Below are 20101 nucleotides of genomic sequence, written 5' to 3'. Positions count from 1 at the left end.
TTGGAAGTATGTCCCGTAAAACAGCCTAGCAATGCACTGTAATGTGAACTCAACCCAGTTTTTTTCTCAATCTCGGAATGGCTAATATATGACAAACAAAACTAGAGAAATCATATAACTATTTTATTATTTTCAAGTCGAAAAAGAAAAACGAAAAAAAAAAAAAATCAGAATCAACAGCTTGAGTAGGTATAATGTTTAGGTCACCCATCCAGGTACTAACCCTCCTCTCCCGGGCTTGACTTAGTATCATCGATTCTCAAGTTTTTTCCACTGGACCACGTTTCCAGCTAAATAAGCATAACAATAGCCGTGAAAACAATGCACCAAATAGACTAGACTTTTTAACATTACTTTTTCAACCGATTCCGAGCGTGGCAGAGATGCAAGGGATTAGCTGATATGGTCTGGGGGCCGGCTGGTCTCTCCCCTGATGCTTCGGCTAGAACATTTTCTTGCGTAATTCGTACACCCAAGGGCAGAAGGATTTAATCGCAGTCAGGTCCGAAGTCCATACGACGCCCCAGCTCTGCGGATGTCTCGGGGGTATGGCACCTTGGAATCGATTTTTCTTTCTTTCTTTCTTTCTTTTTCTTTCTTTCATTTATTCATTCATTCTTTCTTTCTTTCTCTTTTTCTTTTCTTTTCTTTTCTTTTTTTTTTTTTCCTTTCTTATTTTCTGTTTTTTATTTTATTTTATTTTTTTTGTTCGTTTGATTTCTGTCGGTGGACTGAGTTCTTTCGTTCGTTCTTTCTTTCTTTCTTTCTTTCTTTCTTTCTTCTTTTTCTTTATATACTTGTGGTTTATTGAATTCGTAGTTTTAACCCGTACTGCTCCGTGAGAGTAGCTAACAATAGCTATTACTCCAGCTCCATGCCCTTGGTTTACCAGTATTTTCTCTCTATTACTATGTTTTCTTTTTATATGTTTCTGTAGGTACCGACTGTCTACCTAGAAACGTTGCCCAGTTCCCGCACGACAAACAAGTGCCCAAACTCTGAATAATGGCCATCTACAACGATACGGCGCCCATCTTCGATCGCAAGGCATTATGAGGCGTCCAGGAGGCAAATAAAGCTTTGTTGCTGTAATATTTCGATTGATATTAACAGCTCACCACATGATAATACAACAAAAGATAAATTAAGACGCCACATCGATCAGATTTTCCCATAAAAGAAGCCGCCGTATCGTCGAAGTCGCCGGTCCATTACATCTTCCTACAGGACATCATTGCGTCCACGTATATTACCATTTTATTAGAAGAATGATAAGTGTAACATCCGGGTTTTATTTCATTTTTATCATCATTAAAAAACATACGAAATAATATATCGCTCGTTTCCACAGACGCCATGTTGGGTGAATTTACAGCCTCGTTTTCAGGGACCTCTCACGCCGAGGAGCCTTGGGAACGAGGTTGATAAATTTAGTAAAAAAAAGAAATTTATTAGTATATATTATTTATTTATTCTTTATTATCATTTTATTATATTTTTTGTACAGTGTCAGCCAACATGGCGACAGTGTGTCTTCATTGTGATTTTATTTTATTTTATTTTTTGTTTTTTGTTTTATCTTTTTGTGAATAACATCAAGCAAGCGAAAGCTTGTCGGTAGAAATATGATAAGTCAGTGCACAGCTAACTCACAGATCGAACTGGAATTTAGGGAGCTTGGTTTCATTTGCGGTGGGGGGGGGGGGGGGGGGGGAGGGACTGAAAAATCCGAACAGGGAGAAAAAAACCCTTCACTCAAGAGAGACAGTTTCTTGGCGTAGTAGACCAAATGTTTCATGCTGTGAAGTAAAACTTGTGATTATGCAAATTATTAATATTTGAGCGGGAATTCTCCGTGTCGACTGGAAGTGACTGTAAGATTTACATGTGTATCAGAGCCACTAAAACAGACGATTCGTTGCCGCGCGCGTCCGCAGTTTAATTCTGTCATCGAAAAATTAACCTAGATTTGTGATAAACTTTTCAGTGCTTTGTGAGATAGCAAATAAGAATTCGAATTTAAACATATCGTTTTGGCTTGAATAAATAAGTATAAGCTTTGGACAAACCACATTCGTGATGTGAGCTACTTATTATGCATGACTAAATCCATAATTCATGACTCAAGTCTGAACAAGCTTCAGACCAGTGAACGCCGAAGGAAGCTTTGAAGCCGCTAGAATTGAAACTTTAAACGAAGAGCAAGCTTTAATTATCGGAATTCTTCTTTTTTTACTTCGACAGAGAAGAAATTTTAGTCACAATGCCGACTAGAAACGTCCTTATAGCCATCAACGAAAGCCAACATAGCAAGCGAGCTTTTGACTGTAAGTATGCAGAAAAAATGCCTAGTTTATCATCATATTTTCATATCGAGCTACGAGATTCTCTTCTTTGTAAATCTCATACGGTTATGCTATAACTTAGTTTGCATTTCTAAGGTTGAGTATGGTAAATGGATTTCCGCATTTCTCTTCTTGGTAATGTTATAACTCTAACTGATTTCAATTTCAATTTCAACTTCAGTTTATTTACACTATTTGTTTTCAATTTTATATAACAGAATTACAAGAATATATATAGCTTGAATAATATTTAGAATTTTTACTATAGTTAACATATAATAGGTGTAAGTGTACGACAGCGAAAGGAGCTAAAGCTTTCTAGTTAGCTGTCGTAATTTTCATTTAGGGTCAAAAAAGAAAAAAGGACAAAAAGAAGAAGAAAAAAGAAGAAAAAAACAAGGCTATAATATTATTAATACGAAAGCTAGCGAAGAAAACAAATCACTTAGACATTACATAGACATTGGTTCATTAAAGTCTAAACTTGAAGTCCCTACCTCTTAGCACACTCAGTTACATGTAAAGATGCGTTGGTACTCCCCATAGAAAGATTCATTGAAGATTACTAAAAAAAAGCAACAAAAGGAAGCGAAAAAATTAATATCACCGACAAACTTGTCAAACGGAACATTACAGAGGAGAGTCATGCGGATTGACATTATTAGACTATATCAGTCTTCCAAGCCTGCGAGCTGATGTTTATCACAAGAAGTCTTTATCACAGACAGTCGTTCGACAAGAAAAAGAAATTATCAAGGCTTATTTTGAAATATTGTACTGAAAAAATGTTTCGTAAATAAAAAAATACCCATGAAAAATGTGGCTATAAAAACTCCACTTTTTTTTTTTACATTTTGCATCAGAATTCTGGATGAATTCAGAATCATTCGAGAAAATGGAGATTTTCCGCAAAATTTTATCGTGTAAATAGTAAACCATGCCTCATGAAAATATTATTTTACCGGTTGTTTTGGCTTGTCAAGATGCGTAGTAAGAAGATTTCAATTGTGCCACCTGCTTTGTAAGCCATCTTTACAACGTAACACATCAGTTCAAAAAGAGTGAAAAAAAAAAAAAAAAAAGTAAAACATTTCGAAAGAGGGACTGATTCTAGAAATTGGAATCTAGTTAATTAGAGTTCGCGCTGTTAAAACTGCTTCGTTTTCCACTTCAATATTTTAGTGAGATTTAAGTAATTAGATCGATCCAGGAACTATTATTGACTCATGTTACCGAGTATATTTGTTTTACATCCCATTTCAATTTAGTCGAATGATAGTTCATAACCGGGGAAAAGCATTAAGATAAAATAGATAAAAAATATAGGTTTATTATCTATGTTATTCTAAAAACGTAACAAAACCCCTCTTAATATATTGATGGCCTACATGTTATGTGGTGAAACACAACAATTTAACAACAACAACAGCAACAGCAACCAAAACTTTACAAAACAGAAAAATCATATCACAATGGTGAATTTAACATGAACCTTTTCTCAGAGTCATGACATTGTATGTGTACAAGCTCCATAAAGAAAAAAACTTCCTCGCAGGATCTTATTATCCACCTAGAAGCTGCTCATTATTTACGGGAGGAATCCGGGGGGGGGGGGGGGGGTAGTGAATTCCAGCCCTCGCCCCCGCCCCATCCCCCCTCCCCCTGATAAATGATGAAAGTTCCCTTCAAACTATCTCGACAAAATTAATTAAGTCACTTACTTTTTCTCATGAACAGGGTACCTTGACAGGATGCGCATGCCTGGAGATCAGGTGCTGCTGGCACATGTGGTTGAAGGCGCCCAGATACCAGCGCCAACGTTAGCACGTAAGTTTGTTTAATACAAGAACTACTAGCTGCTTTTAGTCACATTATTCAGCCACTGAAATTAAAAAGACGAGGGTATTGAACGCTTTAGTCATGAGACTCTGGGTAGGGAGATGAACATTTTTTACTGTCGTTTATTAACGTAAAAATAAATCGCATTTTTAATGAAGTGCGCTAACCAAATATATCCTATCCCATAAAATGCGCGACCCAAATAAATTACATCAGTGCTTATTCGTAGCTAGACCTGAGTAGACCTGACGCGCTTCTACGGCGCTGTCTCTTACTACTTCGTAGTTCAAGTCTGGGGTTGAGGATTCGATTCTCGACTGTACCGCATCATGTCAGTTGAGTCTGTTCGATTTGTTCTCTCCATTGAGTGTCATTGTTGTAGTGAAGGTGTTCCCTTTTGTGTAGATTAAGAAGCCTCGTGTAGTATCCCCATGGGAAGCTAGTGATGGTTGTGAAACATAAGTTTTTAATCACAGTTTGGATATATTATAGATGGCCCATCGCATTCACGAGAAGAATGGGACGACATGATGAATCGATTAATGGAAGCAGCATCGAAAGTTACCGGAAAATACGAAGAACAGTGCAATGAAGTACAGGTACGCGGCCTCTGATTGGTTAATATTAGACACAACGATGCGTGCGCAAATAAGTCAGTGAGAAAACCTTTTTACTTAACATTAATTTCAGTAATTTATATTAATTTAAGCATTTTAGCTCTTTGAGCGTAATTTCCTCCCATTTACTGAGACAACACAGGCCCGTAGCTAGGATTTTTGTTGGGGGGGGGGGGGGGGGTGCTAATTTACAAAAAGTGGACCAACCATATACTTTATTTTTTTAAAGTCCCATAGGACGCATAGGTATAGATAAATTATTAAAGTAAAATTGATTTTTTTTACTTAGTTTTACGTGAAAATATCATACCAGCCAAAATCTCACTTGCTTAAAAAGCGGACCTTTAGCTCGCGTGGGAAAGGAGGGGGGGGGGGTGCGAACGCACCCCCTGCACCCCCCCCCCCCCTAGCTACGGGCCTGCAACATGTCATTGCCAAGATAAAATAAATATACCCAACAGTAATCGGTATGAACAAATTCTGCTTTTTTATTTTTCAGCTGGAACATAAGACTCTAAGCGCTGTTGGTGGTATAGGGGAAGCCATATGTGAAATGGTAAAGAATAATGATGCTGACCTCGTGATCATCGGCAACAGAGGACTGGGTACAATTCGCCGTACACTTCTAGGCAGTGTTAGTGACTACATTGTACAGCATTCAGATGTCCCGGTTTTAGTGGTCCCTCCTAAATCTGGATAAGCATCAAAGGCTTCGTGCCATGGCCAAGCGTTGAGAATTATTTTCTTGAAAGACTGTATTTCTCATGTTCTTACTTTGTTTATACCACCACCATGGCCGCCTTAGCTTTTTCTTTTAACTTTATCACTCTTGGGTATCGTTAACTGACTAGCAAAAAATCTACCTCTCGCTTTAAGAAAATGTATTTATAACTTTAGAAGACCTTTTAGAAGTTAAAATGATCAAAGTCTACAGGCTGAGACAACGGCTGATAAAGCCATATTGCACGGTTCAAAGACTGAGCCACTTGTAATATGGACTTCAGAATCTTTAAATTTAAGTATTAATCTCCTTTTAGTTTAGAAACTGTAAAAAATCAATCGAAGTTTAGATGTAACATACCTTTATTACTTCAGCATTTCTTCGCAGCTTTGCCCTCTCATCCGCCATTTTTAAAATTACCCAGAACTCTGAGCGGGATTACTCGCCCCATTGCAACGCGGATTAATACGTCCGCGCAAGCGCAGAGGTTGCTCAGACGATAACTGATTTTGAGGAAAAGCCCTGATTTTTGCCATCGGATATCTCTAGATTTATTGTTGCAATTTTATAAATACTTCTTTTCGGTATTATGTATTCTTTGCATTTAAGCAGTTTTCTTGTTTTGAAGCTCAACAATTTCCAGAAATTTGGATTTTATGTTGGTTTCCGACGACCACAAGATTGCCGAATATATTCAGACCGTTGGAATAAAATATGATTAGGATCTAAACGGAAGAAAAAATTTTAAGCTCGCGAAGTTTTCCCGCAGAACCAACGTTATGAAATAAATTTGAAAGAATTTTAGACGAAGCGAATAAACTATTTAAAAAAATTTCCTCTTTCGTGCACCACCCTCACCACCATTATGTCTCCTAAAACATTTTGAAAATATTACAACCTTGAAATATAATACAATACCAACCCGACCCAACCACGGAATGGGTAATAGCTTACGTGCAGCCTTGCCGACGTTAACTCTCCTTAAGACTCTAAACCAGAGTTATTAAAGTCGGGCTTCAGGCTTGGGTCGTCCTTCACGAATTTCAGGATGTGGTCCTATTGGAGGGCGCACATGGGTAGAACAATGGAAAACAATGACCTTTCCCCAACCCCGCCCCTAAACATAACCAATCACAGGGGACGGGCCTCAGGGTTTCTAGCAAAGCTAACGGGTGATTGATACCAGATAGACAAATCAAATGGACACCATTTTTTGTAAAACAATTGATAATTTAATGCAGCACTTTATGTCAACACAAAGTGACCTGCTCACTCATTTTTCATCCAAAATCCAGTTATGAGATTATACTTATTTATCAGTTACAAAATATCGATGATAAAACTGGATATATCAAAGCCCTAAAAACTGAGATGGAATATATAAAAGTATACGTAAAAATTTCATTGACGAAAGATACTAATGAAGATTGCCCCCTTCCCAAAAATGCCTCACAATGAATAAACTAAATAATGATCAAATTACAGCTGTTCCCGTTAAAACGCAGCCGGAGCCAAGTTTGTGTATTAAAAAACAGAACTGTCAATCAAATCTAACGTAGGTGACGTCATATTCTTGTGATTTGATTGACAGATTCCCATCCTGTTCCATTTAACGTGGCGGCCGTTTAAGTAAGGCCAATACCACGCAAGGATTTTTCGTCGCGACAAAGTATAGGTCTCTGTGGACGTCAATCAAGCGTTTTCCATGACATCCAAACATTTGATTGGAGTCCACCAAAACCATTTTTGTTGGGAAGGCAAATCATACGATTTCTACACGTGTGGTTCGGTAGCACTGTAACGGAAACAGCAGCAAAAATATCGATTCCAAAATCCGTAAATATAACCCAGTATTGACTATTCTTTACATTATTTGATAACAACTCGATTAAGTAATATGAAGTTTGATTTTTGTACGAAAATATTTTGGTCGTAATTTTAGAATCGCTTCAAAATGGATACTTTGCGGAGCAAAACGAAGGTTTTATTTCCGGTTGACTTTCCGTTCGATCAAATTACAGCAAGTTTCTCAGAGTTTGTTTCCGCTAGGCTTTCTATCCGACCAATGAAAGTCAACCGGAAGTATGGGGAAATGGTAAGACTACCAATAAACAGAATTTAGCCAGTCTTTCGCTTTCTGGTACGGACTAAAAAACGAATTAGGATCTAATTATTAAAAACGACAGAATAAAGGCACACTGCCTTCATTTCACTAATATTAAATTGGATAACAATTAATATTATTCAATTATTCCATTACAAAGTTCTCCTAAAACCGTGGTGATTCCTTGATTAAAATAGAAAATCTTTGAGAATACATAATTTTATAATAAAATTTTATACAAGAATATACAATGGATTTACATTAAAAATAGAATGTCATCTATTTATAACAGGGTTACACCGCAGATCATTTGTAACAATTTTTTCCCGCCAAAAAAAGTTAAGTCCGGATAATTCTTATAAAGCAATGCCTATGGCAAGACGTCGACTCCCGTGTGAGGAGAGCCATTCCGATGTTGAGTAAAAAACGGGGTCAAGTTGGAAATGCAGTGCATTGTGGGGCTGTTTTAGGGCAACGTTTCCAAGATGGCGTCTATTTTGTCCCCTAAGCAGTCCCACAATGCACCACAATGCCAACTCGAACCGATTTTTCCCTCACACCTGGAATGGCTGTTTGACACTTCATAGGAATTCCGAGTGAAAAACGTAAAGCTTAAAATTGAGGGCAAAAAATGTGGGTTTTATTGCAGAAAATCAAAACACTAGTTTTTATTTTCCAATTCGGTTCAACTCGGAATTCGTGCGAAGCGTTTGTGGGAAAAACTTCTCCATTAAGGGCTACTGACTTATCCTTTTCATGAATGATATTCTAGAGTACAGGAACAACTTTAAGGTGAGATTTTAGACACCCTATAAATATGAATTGCGTAGCTTTGTCAAAAATTGATTAAAAAAGAGAATGAGAAAGTACACTAAGTATTTTGATTTGTTCACGAAATCCATAGGACGGTTAAAAATAGTTAATATTCAAAAATAAAAATGATGTCCTACAAATAGCTTGCTTCCAAAACAACAATGTTCGTAATATAACTGCATACCCCTCCCTACTTGAGGATAAATGGACCTAGATTAATTGTCCATAGCTTGTCAGCCCTGTTAATAATCATATCTCATAGACGTTTTCTGAGATAGCGAATATGGTGCATTGTGGCCTTGCTACAAACTTCTTTTGTTCATCATGCCTTGTATGGTGTCGTTTGTATCCAAGCTAGACCACAATGCATCGTTTTTATCGAGCTCAGAAAAGGCCTATGCAACCAACCACCACAACCAACGTCATCAGCAACAAAGAAAAAATTCGTTTTCAGCCTACCAGGACAGAAATCGATATACCATTTCTGTTATGCCATTTCTGTTATGCTTTGATCTGTTTCATTCCCAGCATGTTACAGGAAGGAGTTATGAATTTGCTAGAGCAGCAAGGTTAAGGGCTCTACCTCCTGACCGTGTACTTGTCCGCGTACTGTGAATAATTACACAATATTTATCGTTACCATCAAGGCATTTTCATGGAACTACCGCAGACTGTACGCATAGTTAATGGACAGTGCACATCGAATAGATCCACATACTATTGTCGTTTTAATATTTGCTCTCAACAAGCTCTATTTGAGAGCAACGGACCTCTCGCGCCGGACACGCTCGCTGGCTGCGCCGATGACATTCTCCAACTGGTGCTCGAACATTGAGCAACAAATTTCTACGAGTGCGAAAATGTTAAAAACTAGGATCTCAAAACTCACTTTTTACTAAGAAGATGAGTAGAGTTTCTCGTGCTTCTGCGAGGAAGAGCAGAAACTTTAGATGTTTTTAGCGGTGACATTACTGTTTGCATGCTTGAAGAACTTGTTAACCTGATGAAAAACAGAAAAAGAAGGTTAGTATGTATATATGACTATGGTATGACAAAGATGATAAAGTCCACGACAAAATATCGGCACTTTTGTTCTGGAAGAGGTTCGTGAAATTTTAAGATGTCGTTGCAAGTTGCTCGACGTAAAAGATTCCATCGTATCACACTGTGCCTTGTTAAGTTTGTCTTGCAAAGGCCGTTTCAAGCTATATAATCCCTTAAAACATGAAGGGCCAAAAGACTTTTTTTCCATAGAAAAAGCTCGCACTTTGAAACATTTCACACTTCTAGTTTCCAGCTACAGTGATACTTACCGAAGCGACTGCCCTGAGGAAGAGCGCGAGTGGCCTAATTTCATGTCATCCATTCTGAAACAGAAAAAGAAAACGATTTTAAAATAATTTTTTGTAGATAAATCAAATAAAGGAATGCTGCTAAATACGGCGATAGTTACATGGAAGCCAAAGGACGGAAAAACTATGTTGCTGCTAAGAACAAATCGATTTTTCTCCCAACTGATTTACGGGTCGAACCAAAGACCGAGGCCTTTTCTACTACACAGGAGTCTTTCTTCTTTTACTTTCTTTAGCATTTTGAATCCTTGTCCTGTGAAGAACAGCCTACACACCACAGGTATCCCACCAAGTTAGCAAACAAGAAACGCTAGCACAAAGGATGCTTCATTATATCATATAGAGTACCTCAGAGCACCAGTGGTTGCAGATCTCGGATGCCTCAGTGCTCGGCTGGTCTTTATTCTTCTAAGTTCATCTCCTTGCGTGACATTGCCGTTCTTGTCACTACAGTCAAGGGTGATTTCTTTAAGGGCTGGCGTGTGTGTCACCCTTGATGAGGACGTTAGGGTTAACGATGATGGAGTCAGGTCCTGAGATAAGAAATACAAATAAGTACCACATAAATTACCGTGCTTATCAATCACAAGTGCGAAATCTTACTATTTTCACGACACAACAAAAGTGGGTTAAGGTGGACGTCAAAAAGGTTACCATGACATTGCAGGTAAACACAAAGTTTTCAAGGGCAATTGCCTAAGAAATATCATGGAAACGTCTTGATTGACATCTACTAAGACCTACTTCGTGACCACAGCCAATTGTACAATTTTGTACTTGTGATTTGGAAGCGATATTTAACAAATCTAGAAACGTGTTTTTGTCACTCGGTAAAGATCTATATGTTAAGTGTATCTAGAAACGTTTCGCACAAGTTTAGTAGCAATGGCTTTTTTTACCAACATGCTCATTAACAGACAAAGCATCGTCATTGGCATCATCATCATCATCATGGGATCATCATCATCATCATCAATCACAGACACTAACATATATCTACCATACCTTGTAGATTCTAGATCTTGTTGAAGATCTTGATGAAGTAACAGAATCACCAAGTTTAATCGTATCAACGCCATTCGTTATCTTCGTGATACCCAAGGTTTCAACTAAAATAATCATAAATAAAAGTATTATTTATTATTAATTGCTAATTGATTATTATTACTTGTATAAAGTCAGTACTTTTTTATAGGTTGTCATCAACAAATGTTATTCCTGGCCTCGGATATAGCAAACATGGTGCATGAGCATCAAGGGAAATTGGTTTGGGTATTTTATAAAGGGTTAATTACCTAGGCACACGACCACATCAGTTTGTAACTGTAATTCCATCGTGTTAAAATAAATGTTAATATGATTATTATTATATGTTTATTTCAACTTCAGACATTTTTGCTACTATTATTATTATTATGATTATTATTATTATTATTATTGTGGTCTAGCTTGATAAAAACATTCTTTGTTCACCACACCTTACATGATCTGATGTTTGTACCCAACCTATACCACAATGCACTTTGTTTGCAGGACTATGTAAAGAACAGTTCGAATTTCTAACCAGCTTATTATCAAGTTTTCTAAGGAATATTCCAGATGATTAAAATGAGTATCACAACATTCATTCATGTGATTGATACCAAGCAATCAATATCATGGTAAATTTTGCTCCGGTCATGATTTCGTGATTAAGAAATAGACTCTGCTTACAATTGTCATTCTTGTCCTTTTCTCTACTCTTATAGATGTCTCCTTGAATCCACAAACTAGCTTGTTTTCTAATAAATCAAGCAACAAGGATTTTAGTATAATATTTATAGCATTTAGACGATCTAAAAATAGCATTAGCGAGGTCTAGAATAAATGACACTTACTCTTCCAGGAAATTCTGTTGAGGACCAATGATTGATCCTGGTCTACATATTCTGTTAAAATTAATAAAAATAAAAATAACACAAGTTGAGTCATAAGTTCATTAATCATTTATCCATGGCTCATCCATTTATCTCATTAATCCATCCACTGACGCATGTTTGAGTGAGCCACTTTTTTTCTTCTCATTTCAATGATATGATATGGGACAGAAATTCATTCATTCATCCATCCATTTATTCATTCTTTCAGAAATGAGCATTTATTATGCTTTCTGGATTAGTATTCTGGATTAGTATAAATGTCTCATTTTCTTTACCTGATCCAACCAATGGCTTCCCCAGCAGTAAATCTAAAGTGTTTCATTATGTATGCACCAATAAGGGTCCCTGTTCTACCAAGACCAGCTGAAAAAAATTAATTAACATAAAGGAGTTTATTGAAGTTATTAAAGATATTGTGTGTATCTTAATGCAGTTTTTTTTGTGAACTCTGGCATTCCACTTTTTCACTGCCGCCAGTCAAGAACATAAAAGGTACCGACCGATTAATTTTGATTGGTGGCAGCAAGAAATGAATTCAATTCATGACACTTCACTTTTGTCACTTCAATGAAATTGTTAAATACAAAATTACTTTGCTAATGCAAACGTTTCTCATTCCAGTTTTCTCAGGGAGCAGAATGATGTGGCATGGCCAAACGTTTTCTCATTAATTAAAAAAAAATCTGATATTTTGCCCCCTGGGTGAACTGGAATATATAATAATAATATAATAATAACTTTATTAAAGTCTCAAAACTTCTAGCTGGGCACAAGCGCCCTACTAATCAGGGAGACAAAATGGAACGAGAGAAAATTTTCATTAGCAAAGTTAGTGTATGAAGTGATCAAAATGAAAAATGTATCACGAAAACACTGACTTGAATGAAAATATAATGAATTGAATGGTGTTATATATATATGAATTTTGTCTAGCATGGTGGTGCACATTCTGCAACTCTCTTCTAGATCTGCTCCTGTTGGGATGGGTATATTGATACAACTCCTTATAAAATACTAACCTTTACAATGGATTGCAATTGCTCCTTTTGCATTTTCAGCTATTGTGAGAAATCGTCTAAGAGGGGAAAAAATGAAAAAATTAGATTACAACAAGCACTATCACCACACTGCATTGATTAAATTCTGTACAAAACAATTTGAGACAATTCTTTTAGTCCCTGTTCTCACCACAAATGTTTATAACCATATATATTGAATCTTGCTAGCTTACCTGACGATCATATCACTAGGGACACTTCCATCAATAAAGAATAAGTCATAATGCTCAATGCCATGGTCTGTAAACCGCCGAGCATCATACAACTTCTTATTAAGCCGTACTACTGTTGAAACATTGTGTTTTTTAAAATAGGGGATGTATGATTCTGGTGCATGAAGTGGATATCCTAGGAAGGGACAAAAGACAAATAATTATCAATCTGCTAACATCTTAGTGAGTGAGTGAGTGAGTGAGTGAGTGAGTGAGTGAGTGAGTGAGTGAGTGAGTGAGTGAGTGAGTGAGTGAGTGAGTGAGTGAGTGAGTGAGTGAGTGAGTAAGTGACACATTTGCATATTCAGGCCCATCACAATAATTCGTTTCTACGCTTTGCGTATCCGCAAGTTAAAAACAGTCATTTCAAAAATATTATATACCATTTTCTTCAGTGTCTCTCCTGTTGTTAGAAAATTTCAAAATACTGGGAGAAAAATCCTTCTCGGTTTTTCCTGAATTGCTTGGTCATCTGCAGGTTTTTTTGAAATTTCAATAAAGAAACATAAAGACAGTGTGACAATAAATAAATTAATGTTAGGTCTAACTTACCATTCTCTATTCTACTCTTGTTATGGGGTCCACTAAAGGCTAAAAATTTATCTGAAAAATTAAAAAAAAAAAAAGAATAAGGTTATCATCAAATTTATGACAATTCATGAAAACAGAAGCAAGGGTGGAGTGTGCTGCCAATGCGCTGCCTCTCACCAATGCGGCCTGCATTTGAGTCCCGCCAGTCTCGTTGTAGTATGTGAATAGGGTTGTTTGTTGGTTCTATCCTTTTCTAGGAGGGTCTTTCTCCAGGTTTTAACTTTTTCCTCCTTCCTCAAAAATCAACTTCAGAATTCCAATTAGATCTTTGGGCTTAAATTCATCTAGCTTGAAGCCTAGATAGCTCTATTGTAATTGTCCCATGCTGTGATACAACAGCCAAAGCTTAATACATAGATAAACTATGAATCTTAATTACACCAGTGCAAAGAGGTCCTTTAGTTTGAACAAATACTAAATGAGTGGACTGGAAGGAACTTTGCGATTTGTATTTCCTTTTTTATCAGGAAATGAAAGGCCATGCCTGAGATATAATAATACAAAAAAAAGACAAAACTTCTTCAAATTATCTGAATATTTTATCATTGACAAAGTTATAAATCTTACTCCAGTGCAAAGAGGTCTTTTAGTTTAAACAAATATCAAATAAATAGCCTGGAAGGAAGTTTGCAGGGGGTTTGCAATATTGAACCATTTCAGTAAACTTCCATTTAATTTATTAGCCAACAGACCAACAGGGACCCCATTTTACATATTACAAACCTAAAACTTAATGGGCCTTATTGAATTCACCTTTTCGGCGCTAGCCGTCATGGGGTATAAATTGTTTTAGATTGTGTTACGGTCACCAAAAAGTTCAGACATTGTTCTCAAATTTCCGTAAAAATGTACCGACTCTAAATGAACTATTTACTTGGTTAATGTTTAATTAGTTCTCTAAATACAAGTAAATGATCATTTTTCTAGCTTGATCGAAGCTTTTCTTACTGCGGTTAAGATAGCTAACTAAAGAAATCTACCTAAATTTTCTCTTTAAATTCAGTGAATGGGGATCTGAGACAATGTCCGAACTGTTTGGTGACCGTAACACAATCCAATCTAGCGCCGAAAAGGTGAATTGGCTGAGGATGATAAAAATTAAAGGAAGTTTTTTAAAACTTAGTGTTTTTATTCATAAAAAACATTTAATTATCGATGAAATGACTATAAATTAAAGCACAATTATTAAATAATTGGTTTTAAAATTAAAATCATTATAGACCTCCTTGAAATACTGCGTTATATGCTATTATTTTATTTACTAACCTGGAACGATCCAATTAAAATCTCCATTTTCAACTCTCTGAAGAAGGGGAAAATACATATTAGATCAAAATAATATTCAAAATATATGTTATATTGTATTCAAAACATATGTGGTTTTTTTTTTGTATTTTATTAAACATTTTTTTAGTATTTATATTCAAAATATATGTGTTCATTAATTGATCAGAATCTATAAATAATGACAGTATGTGGGTGATAAAAAGACAATACATTATCTATGCACATCAAGTTCATTATCAATACAGAGACAACAAATTAATGAAGAATATTTTTTTCCCTTGCGTAATAAATATTTTACTTGCTGGTGCACATTTTATACACACGAATGGCAAGTAAATGACCTTTGTGATCCATTAAAATGCATGGCCATGTGCGGGTCTATAATATTTATATATTTTACAATAAGTAGAACCAGCATGAATAGAGAAGTATGGATCAGGGATGGAGAAATGAGAAAGAGATAAATGAGAGAGACGGGAAAAACTAGGATAGGTATAGGTAGGAAACAGGAAAAAGGAGAAACCACTGAAAAATAGAGCAGAACGGTATTTATATATGTGATATACATGTATGACACAGCAATTTTCAGCTTTAGTTGTTAAAAAGTCATTACTTACCTCATAGTGTTCATATTCTTCTACATCAAAGGTATCAAAATCGAAAAAATGGTGTTCTAGTCCCTAGAGCAAAAATACATCATGTTGAGAGGAAATCTCAGAAGAGAGTTAGGTCAGGATTTGTTTCCTTTTTTTATTGCACAATCGTAAGTGTATTGGTACATTCGCTAGGGTAGTGGCAGGCAAAGGAGTTTAGGAGTTAAGAGGGCAAGTTTGACCAAAAATCGTATATTTTCCTTATTTTATTTTGTTGGGCTACTTTTGGAATTGGTGAAAATCAACTTGGGTATACTCTTGCTACACCACAGCATTGTGAGGGAAGGAGATTGTGTTGGGGGCCCAATTAAGCAAGGTAAACTCCATGATCTATATATTATTCAAATGATAGGTCTTATATAGAGGATATTACATGGGCACGCGGAGATACGAAATTTATCTTCGAGTGTTGAAAAGATCTCTCACAAGTGAGCGCAGCGAACGAGTGAGAGATTTTCAACACGAGAAGATAAATTGCGTATCTCCAAGCGCCCATGTAATATTATGTTTATTACATAATTATCAATGAAGTATGTTTTGGCTTTTTCAGGCAATTCTTTCCATGTATTTTTGAATAGTCATCGCAATGGTGTTATTTTCACACGTGAAAATAACATGTTATTTTCACGTGTGAAGATATCAATTTTTCGAAATAGAGAAAAATAGATATTTCATTGGTAATTATGTAATAAAAAGAGTTTCAGAGATGTTAAAAAAGTTGTTTACCTTTTGCAGCCCACTGAGAACATCCATTAGTGAAAGATTATAGGAACAAGTTCCAAATGAAGCATCTCTGTCAAAGCAAAAGATATATTTCGAGATATTTATATATACAGCTATTTCAAAAAAGTTCGAAGGGGCTTAAACAGCAATAGGTGATAAGCGATAGGTGATACGCGATAGGTGATACACGATATGTGATAGGTCATTCCAAGATGCAATAATAGCTGGAATAACTTGTTCTGTATGTATCATTATTCTTGTCAATAACACAGATGTTGTTGTCGAGATATTTAGTATTCACAAAGTCGACGATACCATTTAAAACACCTGGATAATTCGTGTTTAGATACGTGACCACTGTGCCTTTTGACCGTTCAATTATCAATCACCGATTGCCAATTTTCGGTTTGTCCCTTCAATGTTTTTTGAAATAGTGGCATGTATTATATATATATATATAGAATGAACAAAATAAACACTAGTATCAGGTTTGACGGTGAGAACATGTCAGTGTAGTTAATTAATTTTATTAAAATAGGAACATATATGGGTGTATCCTGTGATTCGAATCAAACACATACAGCTGGATCTTAAATGGCTTTCAAAACTCTAAACAGTTTCAATCTATCACCTACAAAATGGCTTTCACAAGTTCCAACAGTTTTAAATGTCAGAAGGCTTTTGTGACTATCAAATGGTTTCCATGATCTCAAATACTCTTTACCATCAAATGGTCATGACTTACAAATGATTTCCATTAAGCCTAAAAGCTTTTTTACTGTAAAATAGCTTTTGTAACTACAGTATCAAATGTTTTTTATGACTTCCAAATGGCTTACATGACTATCAAATGGTTTTCATGACTGTAAAATGGCTTTGAAGTATCAAATTCATTTCATGACACTTAAATGGCTTTTCCAAATTTCAAAAAAACAATTTCATTAATAGCCTATGTAATCCTTAAATGTATTTCAAGCAAATGCCATCGACACCTTTTTAAGTTTTTTTTTCCACTGGTGTAAAAATTTGTGATACACTTCCTTCTTGATAAAATGGTTTTAATGATAATTAAAAAAATGTCAACCATCAAGATAGTAAAAAATTAATTGTAAAGATAACCATAGTCAAGTTTAATTGGAGTTTAATGGAGAAGTAGTGGGAGGAGGTGTGGTAAAGAGTTTTTCTCTTCTTGCATCAGAAAAATGAGTCCCCAACCCATCTATATACATAAATATATACATTATATATTCTGGTATAACCAATAAAATAAATATCCCTGAATTTTATGACAAAACGATAGCAAAATCAATACGAACCTGAAAGGCAAGTATGGAGGATTACAGCCACTAACAAGAGCTCTATATGCTTCCTCTGCACTTCGGTTGAGATAGATTATCTATAGATTAAAGATAAATCAGAGAGTACCATTAGTGGTATGCTTTGACTGCATTAGTTAAGTATAATAGCCAGAAAGTACTTACCGAGTATGCTCCTATCAGACAAGCTGCATTGGCTCTTTTCCTACTGTCAGTGGAAGTATAATGGATTATCTTCTTTTTTGCCAGAGAAAAGGACTAGAGTGATAAATAGATCAATGCATTTGGTTACTAGCTATTCCATATACATATAGAGGAGAGAAAGCAAGAGGGCAGGAGAGAAATATAAAGTGTGCACAAGAGAGAACTAGAGCGAGAAAGAGAGAAACCATGTTGTAAGATCTAAAGAGAGCTAAAGAGGGAAGGAGAGATAACAAGAATTGAAATAATTTTAAAGCTAGCCCCTAACTTTTGAGTTAAAAAATAAGTTAATAAAAATAATAAATAATATCAAACAAAATAAATCCATGAAAAAGAAGCTACACAAAAATACTATAAGACAGACAGTTATAAGATAAAGAAGAGTGTGAAAAAATCTCACTAACCCACTATGTTAAGAGTAGAGAGTAGAAGAAAATACATCTAAAAACGACTAGATATAGGTCACTGTAGACTGTGTCTATATAAAATGCTACAGTAAAAGCTCATAAGTCATAATTTTATCTTACTGATAAGTTTTAATCTATGTTTTTATTAATCAGATTTGACTCAAAAATAGGCGCCAAAAATTCCATGTTTTGTTGTGTGAATATGAAAACAAACAATTGTAACTCGTGCTGATAAATTTACTTTTAATAACTACTGAAAATAAGAGGTATACAGTGCTTTACATTTTGTCGTGTTTAAGAGAAAAAAAAGTAATTGCAATTACAGAATCTTTTATCTGAGGTCATTAGCGGTTTTGTTATGGAATTACCAGCAAAAAAATATATAATATTTGATTCATATATAGTGCGAGAAAAAACATTTTCGAACGTAGATTGGAACAAATTACTAAGACATTTGAGTGCAGGAGAAAAGCCTATCTAATGTCGAAGTTATTTTCTCAAAAGTCAATATTTGACTTTGGATCGGCTTGTCGCAAGTTGACGCTATTTTTCGATCGTAATTCAAAATATAACGAGTACTTTCGAAGGTGATGACTTATTAATAAGATAAACCTTCGAAATTTTAGGAAAGACCTCAAATCTTCGACGTTGGCAGGAATATTTGATGATGTGACCGAATATAGACACGACACTCTACAGGGTTGAAACCACACTTTTAGATCGTTATTATTTTAGGTGTTTTGAGTGTAACATCAGTTAAAAATACACAAAAACTACCATGTTTTTGAAAACCGTTAAGAAAAACAAAATCATAACAAGATGAAGAAAGAATTTTTGATCACTTGTAAACATGCATTACCCAAATTTTGGAATATATTTACTTAAATACACCCACACACAATATTTTTCTGATATATTTTTCTTAGTTTTGAATCAAATTTAATCATCTGTAGACCGATCTGAGGGTATTTCGACTAAGTTTAGATGCTACATTATTACAAAAACAATCATTCGTAATATCTGGAGTGCATTAAATCAAGTCCATTTGGGAGCTCGATTTTGTGGAACGGCGTCTGGGACAAAAACAGGAAAAAACGAGTTCAGTTAGATCAGGCATATTCATAATAACTGCTGTGCCTGATAATAGAGGAGGGTTATGTTTAGTAATAGGGAAGGATTGAACTTATTTAAAGGCAAAATTAGATAACTCCATCGATCACAACTTCGGTTTTTTATCTGCCTTCCAATATGCCCAGCCATGTGCAAAATTCAAAATCCGTTCTCGTAACGATCGAATGAGTAATTAGAATTTAAGGTTCTTAGACCAGAAATATACTTAACAAATAATGCAGGCATAAAAGTATTTAGGATAAAATAAGAGAGAATTTTACGATTTTTACCTTGAGTTTCTTGTTGAGCTTACATGAGTATCTGTACAACATAGCCAGATTCAAGGGCCCAAAGTCTGCATAAAAGCTGTGTGCAAATCGAACGCGTAATTGGTTAGAAAGCTGTTCCAGTCGCAATAATAACCAAAATAGAATATTCATTGACTTACTTTTCGTAGATTAGCTCGTCGTCGATGGAGAAATAGTGCAGATTAGAGCTACTACGAGGCTTGTGTCGCAGTGTAGCGAAGTACAGTCGGTCTGCGTGAAACAAGAAACTCACCGTCAAAACAGCTTGAAAAAAACATTAATAAAAACCCTTAAACAGGCTTAAACTTGGCAAATCTCTTCTAAATACCTTCGATAATCTCACAGGCGTTAGAAAGTTCATTCTCATCGGCCATAATAAGAAATAATTAAGAAATAAAATGCAGTGTAAATCGAACCACAGCTCTCTTCTCTTCGGATCGTGGTGTCTTGTCCTGCGCTCGACTTGCTCGCTTTAATTCAGCCAATCACGGCTCGAGGCATTCTGTGTTACCATGGAACCAGAAC

General features: G+C 35.6%; 2 protein-coding genes and 1 long non-coding RNA gene across 3 annotated transcripts; 1 reads left to right on the top strand and 2 right to left on the bottom strand.

The window, feature by feature from the left end:
• The first annotated feature begins 2055 nt into the window (after positions 1–2055).
• LOC116298953 (uncharacterized) lies at positions 2056–6326 on the top strand. The gene is made up of 4 exons (XM_031707545.2): positions 2056–2327; positions 4083–4172; positions 4677–4783; positions 5301–6326. Exons 1-4 carry the CDS (start codon positions 2264–2266, stop codon positions 5499–5501), a joined length of 462 nt encoding a protein of 153 aa, XP_031563405.2. The 5' UTR covers positions 2056–2263; the 3' UTR covers positions 5502–6326.
• On the bottom strand, positions 2509–5928 carry LOC116298954 (uncharacterized). The gene is made up of 3 exons (XR_004197396.2): positions 5883–5928; positions 4067–4227; positions 2509–2910 (listed from the first exon to the last, which is right to left on the bottom strand). It is a non-coding gene; the product is annotated as an uncharacterized LOC116298954 (long non-coding RNA).
• Positions 6327–6731: 405 nt separating the features above from the next.
• LOC116298951 (dual specificity protein phosphatase CDC14A) lies at positions 6732–20034 on the bottom strand. Its single transcript, XM_031707541.2, has 19 exons — positions 19905–20034; positions 19717–19807; positions 19559–19634; positions 17716–17808; positions 17551–17630; positions 16238–16304; positions 15476–15538; positions 14838–14874; positions 13533–13583; positions 12942–13116; positions 12730–12785; positions 11986–12073; positions 11669–11719; positions 11505–11572; positions 10797–10900; positions 10140–10324; positions 9753–9806; positions 9329–9439; positions 6732–9048 (listed from the first exon to the last, which is right to left on the bottom strand). The coding sequence occupies exons 1-19, from the start codon at positions 19948–19950 to the stop codon at positions 8985–8987; spliced, it is 1560 nt and encodes a 519-aa protein (XP_031563401.1). The 5' UTR covers positions 19951–20034; the 3' UTR covers positions 6732–8984.
• Positions 20035–20101: the final 67 nt, after the last annotated feature.

This window comes from Actinia tenebrosa, unplaced genomic scaffold (genome assembly GCF_029948245.1).
Source record: "Actinia tenebrosa isolate PJP-AT-01 unplaced genomic scaffold, QUT_ActTen_1.0 PGA_scaffold15__27_contigs__length_11533743, whole genome shotgun sequence".
Taxonomy (NCBI): Eukaryota; Metazoa; Cnidaria; class Anthozoa; order Actiniaria; family Actiniidae; genus Actinia; species Actinia tenebrosa.
The sequence above is the reverse complement of the archived record's forward strand: the minus strand, read 5'-3'. Positions and strand labels throughout refer to the sequence as shown.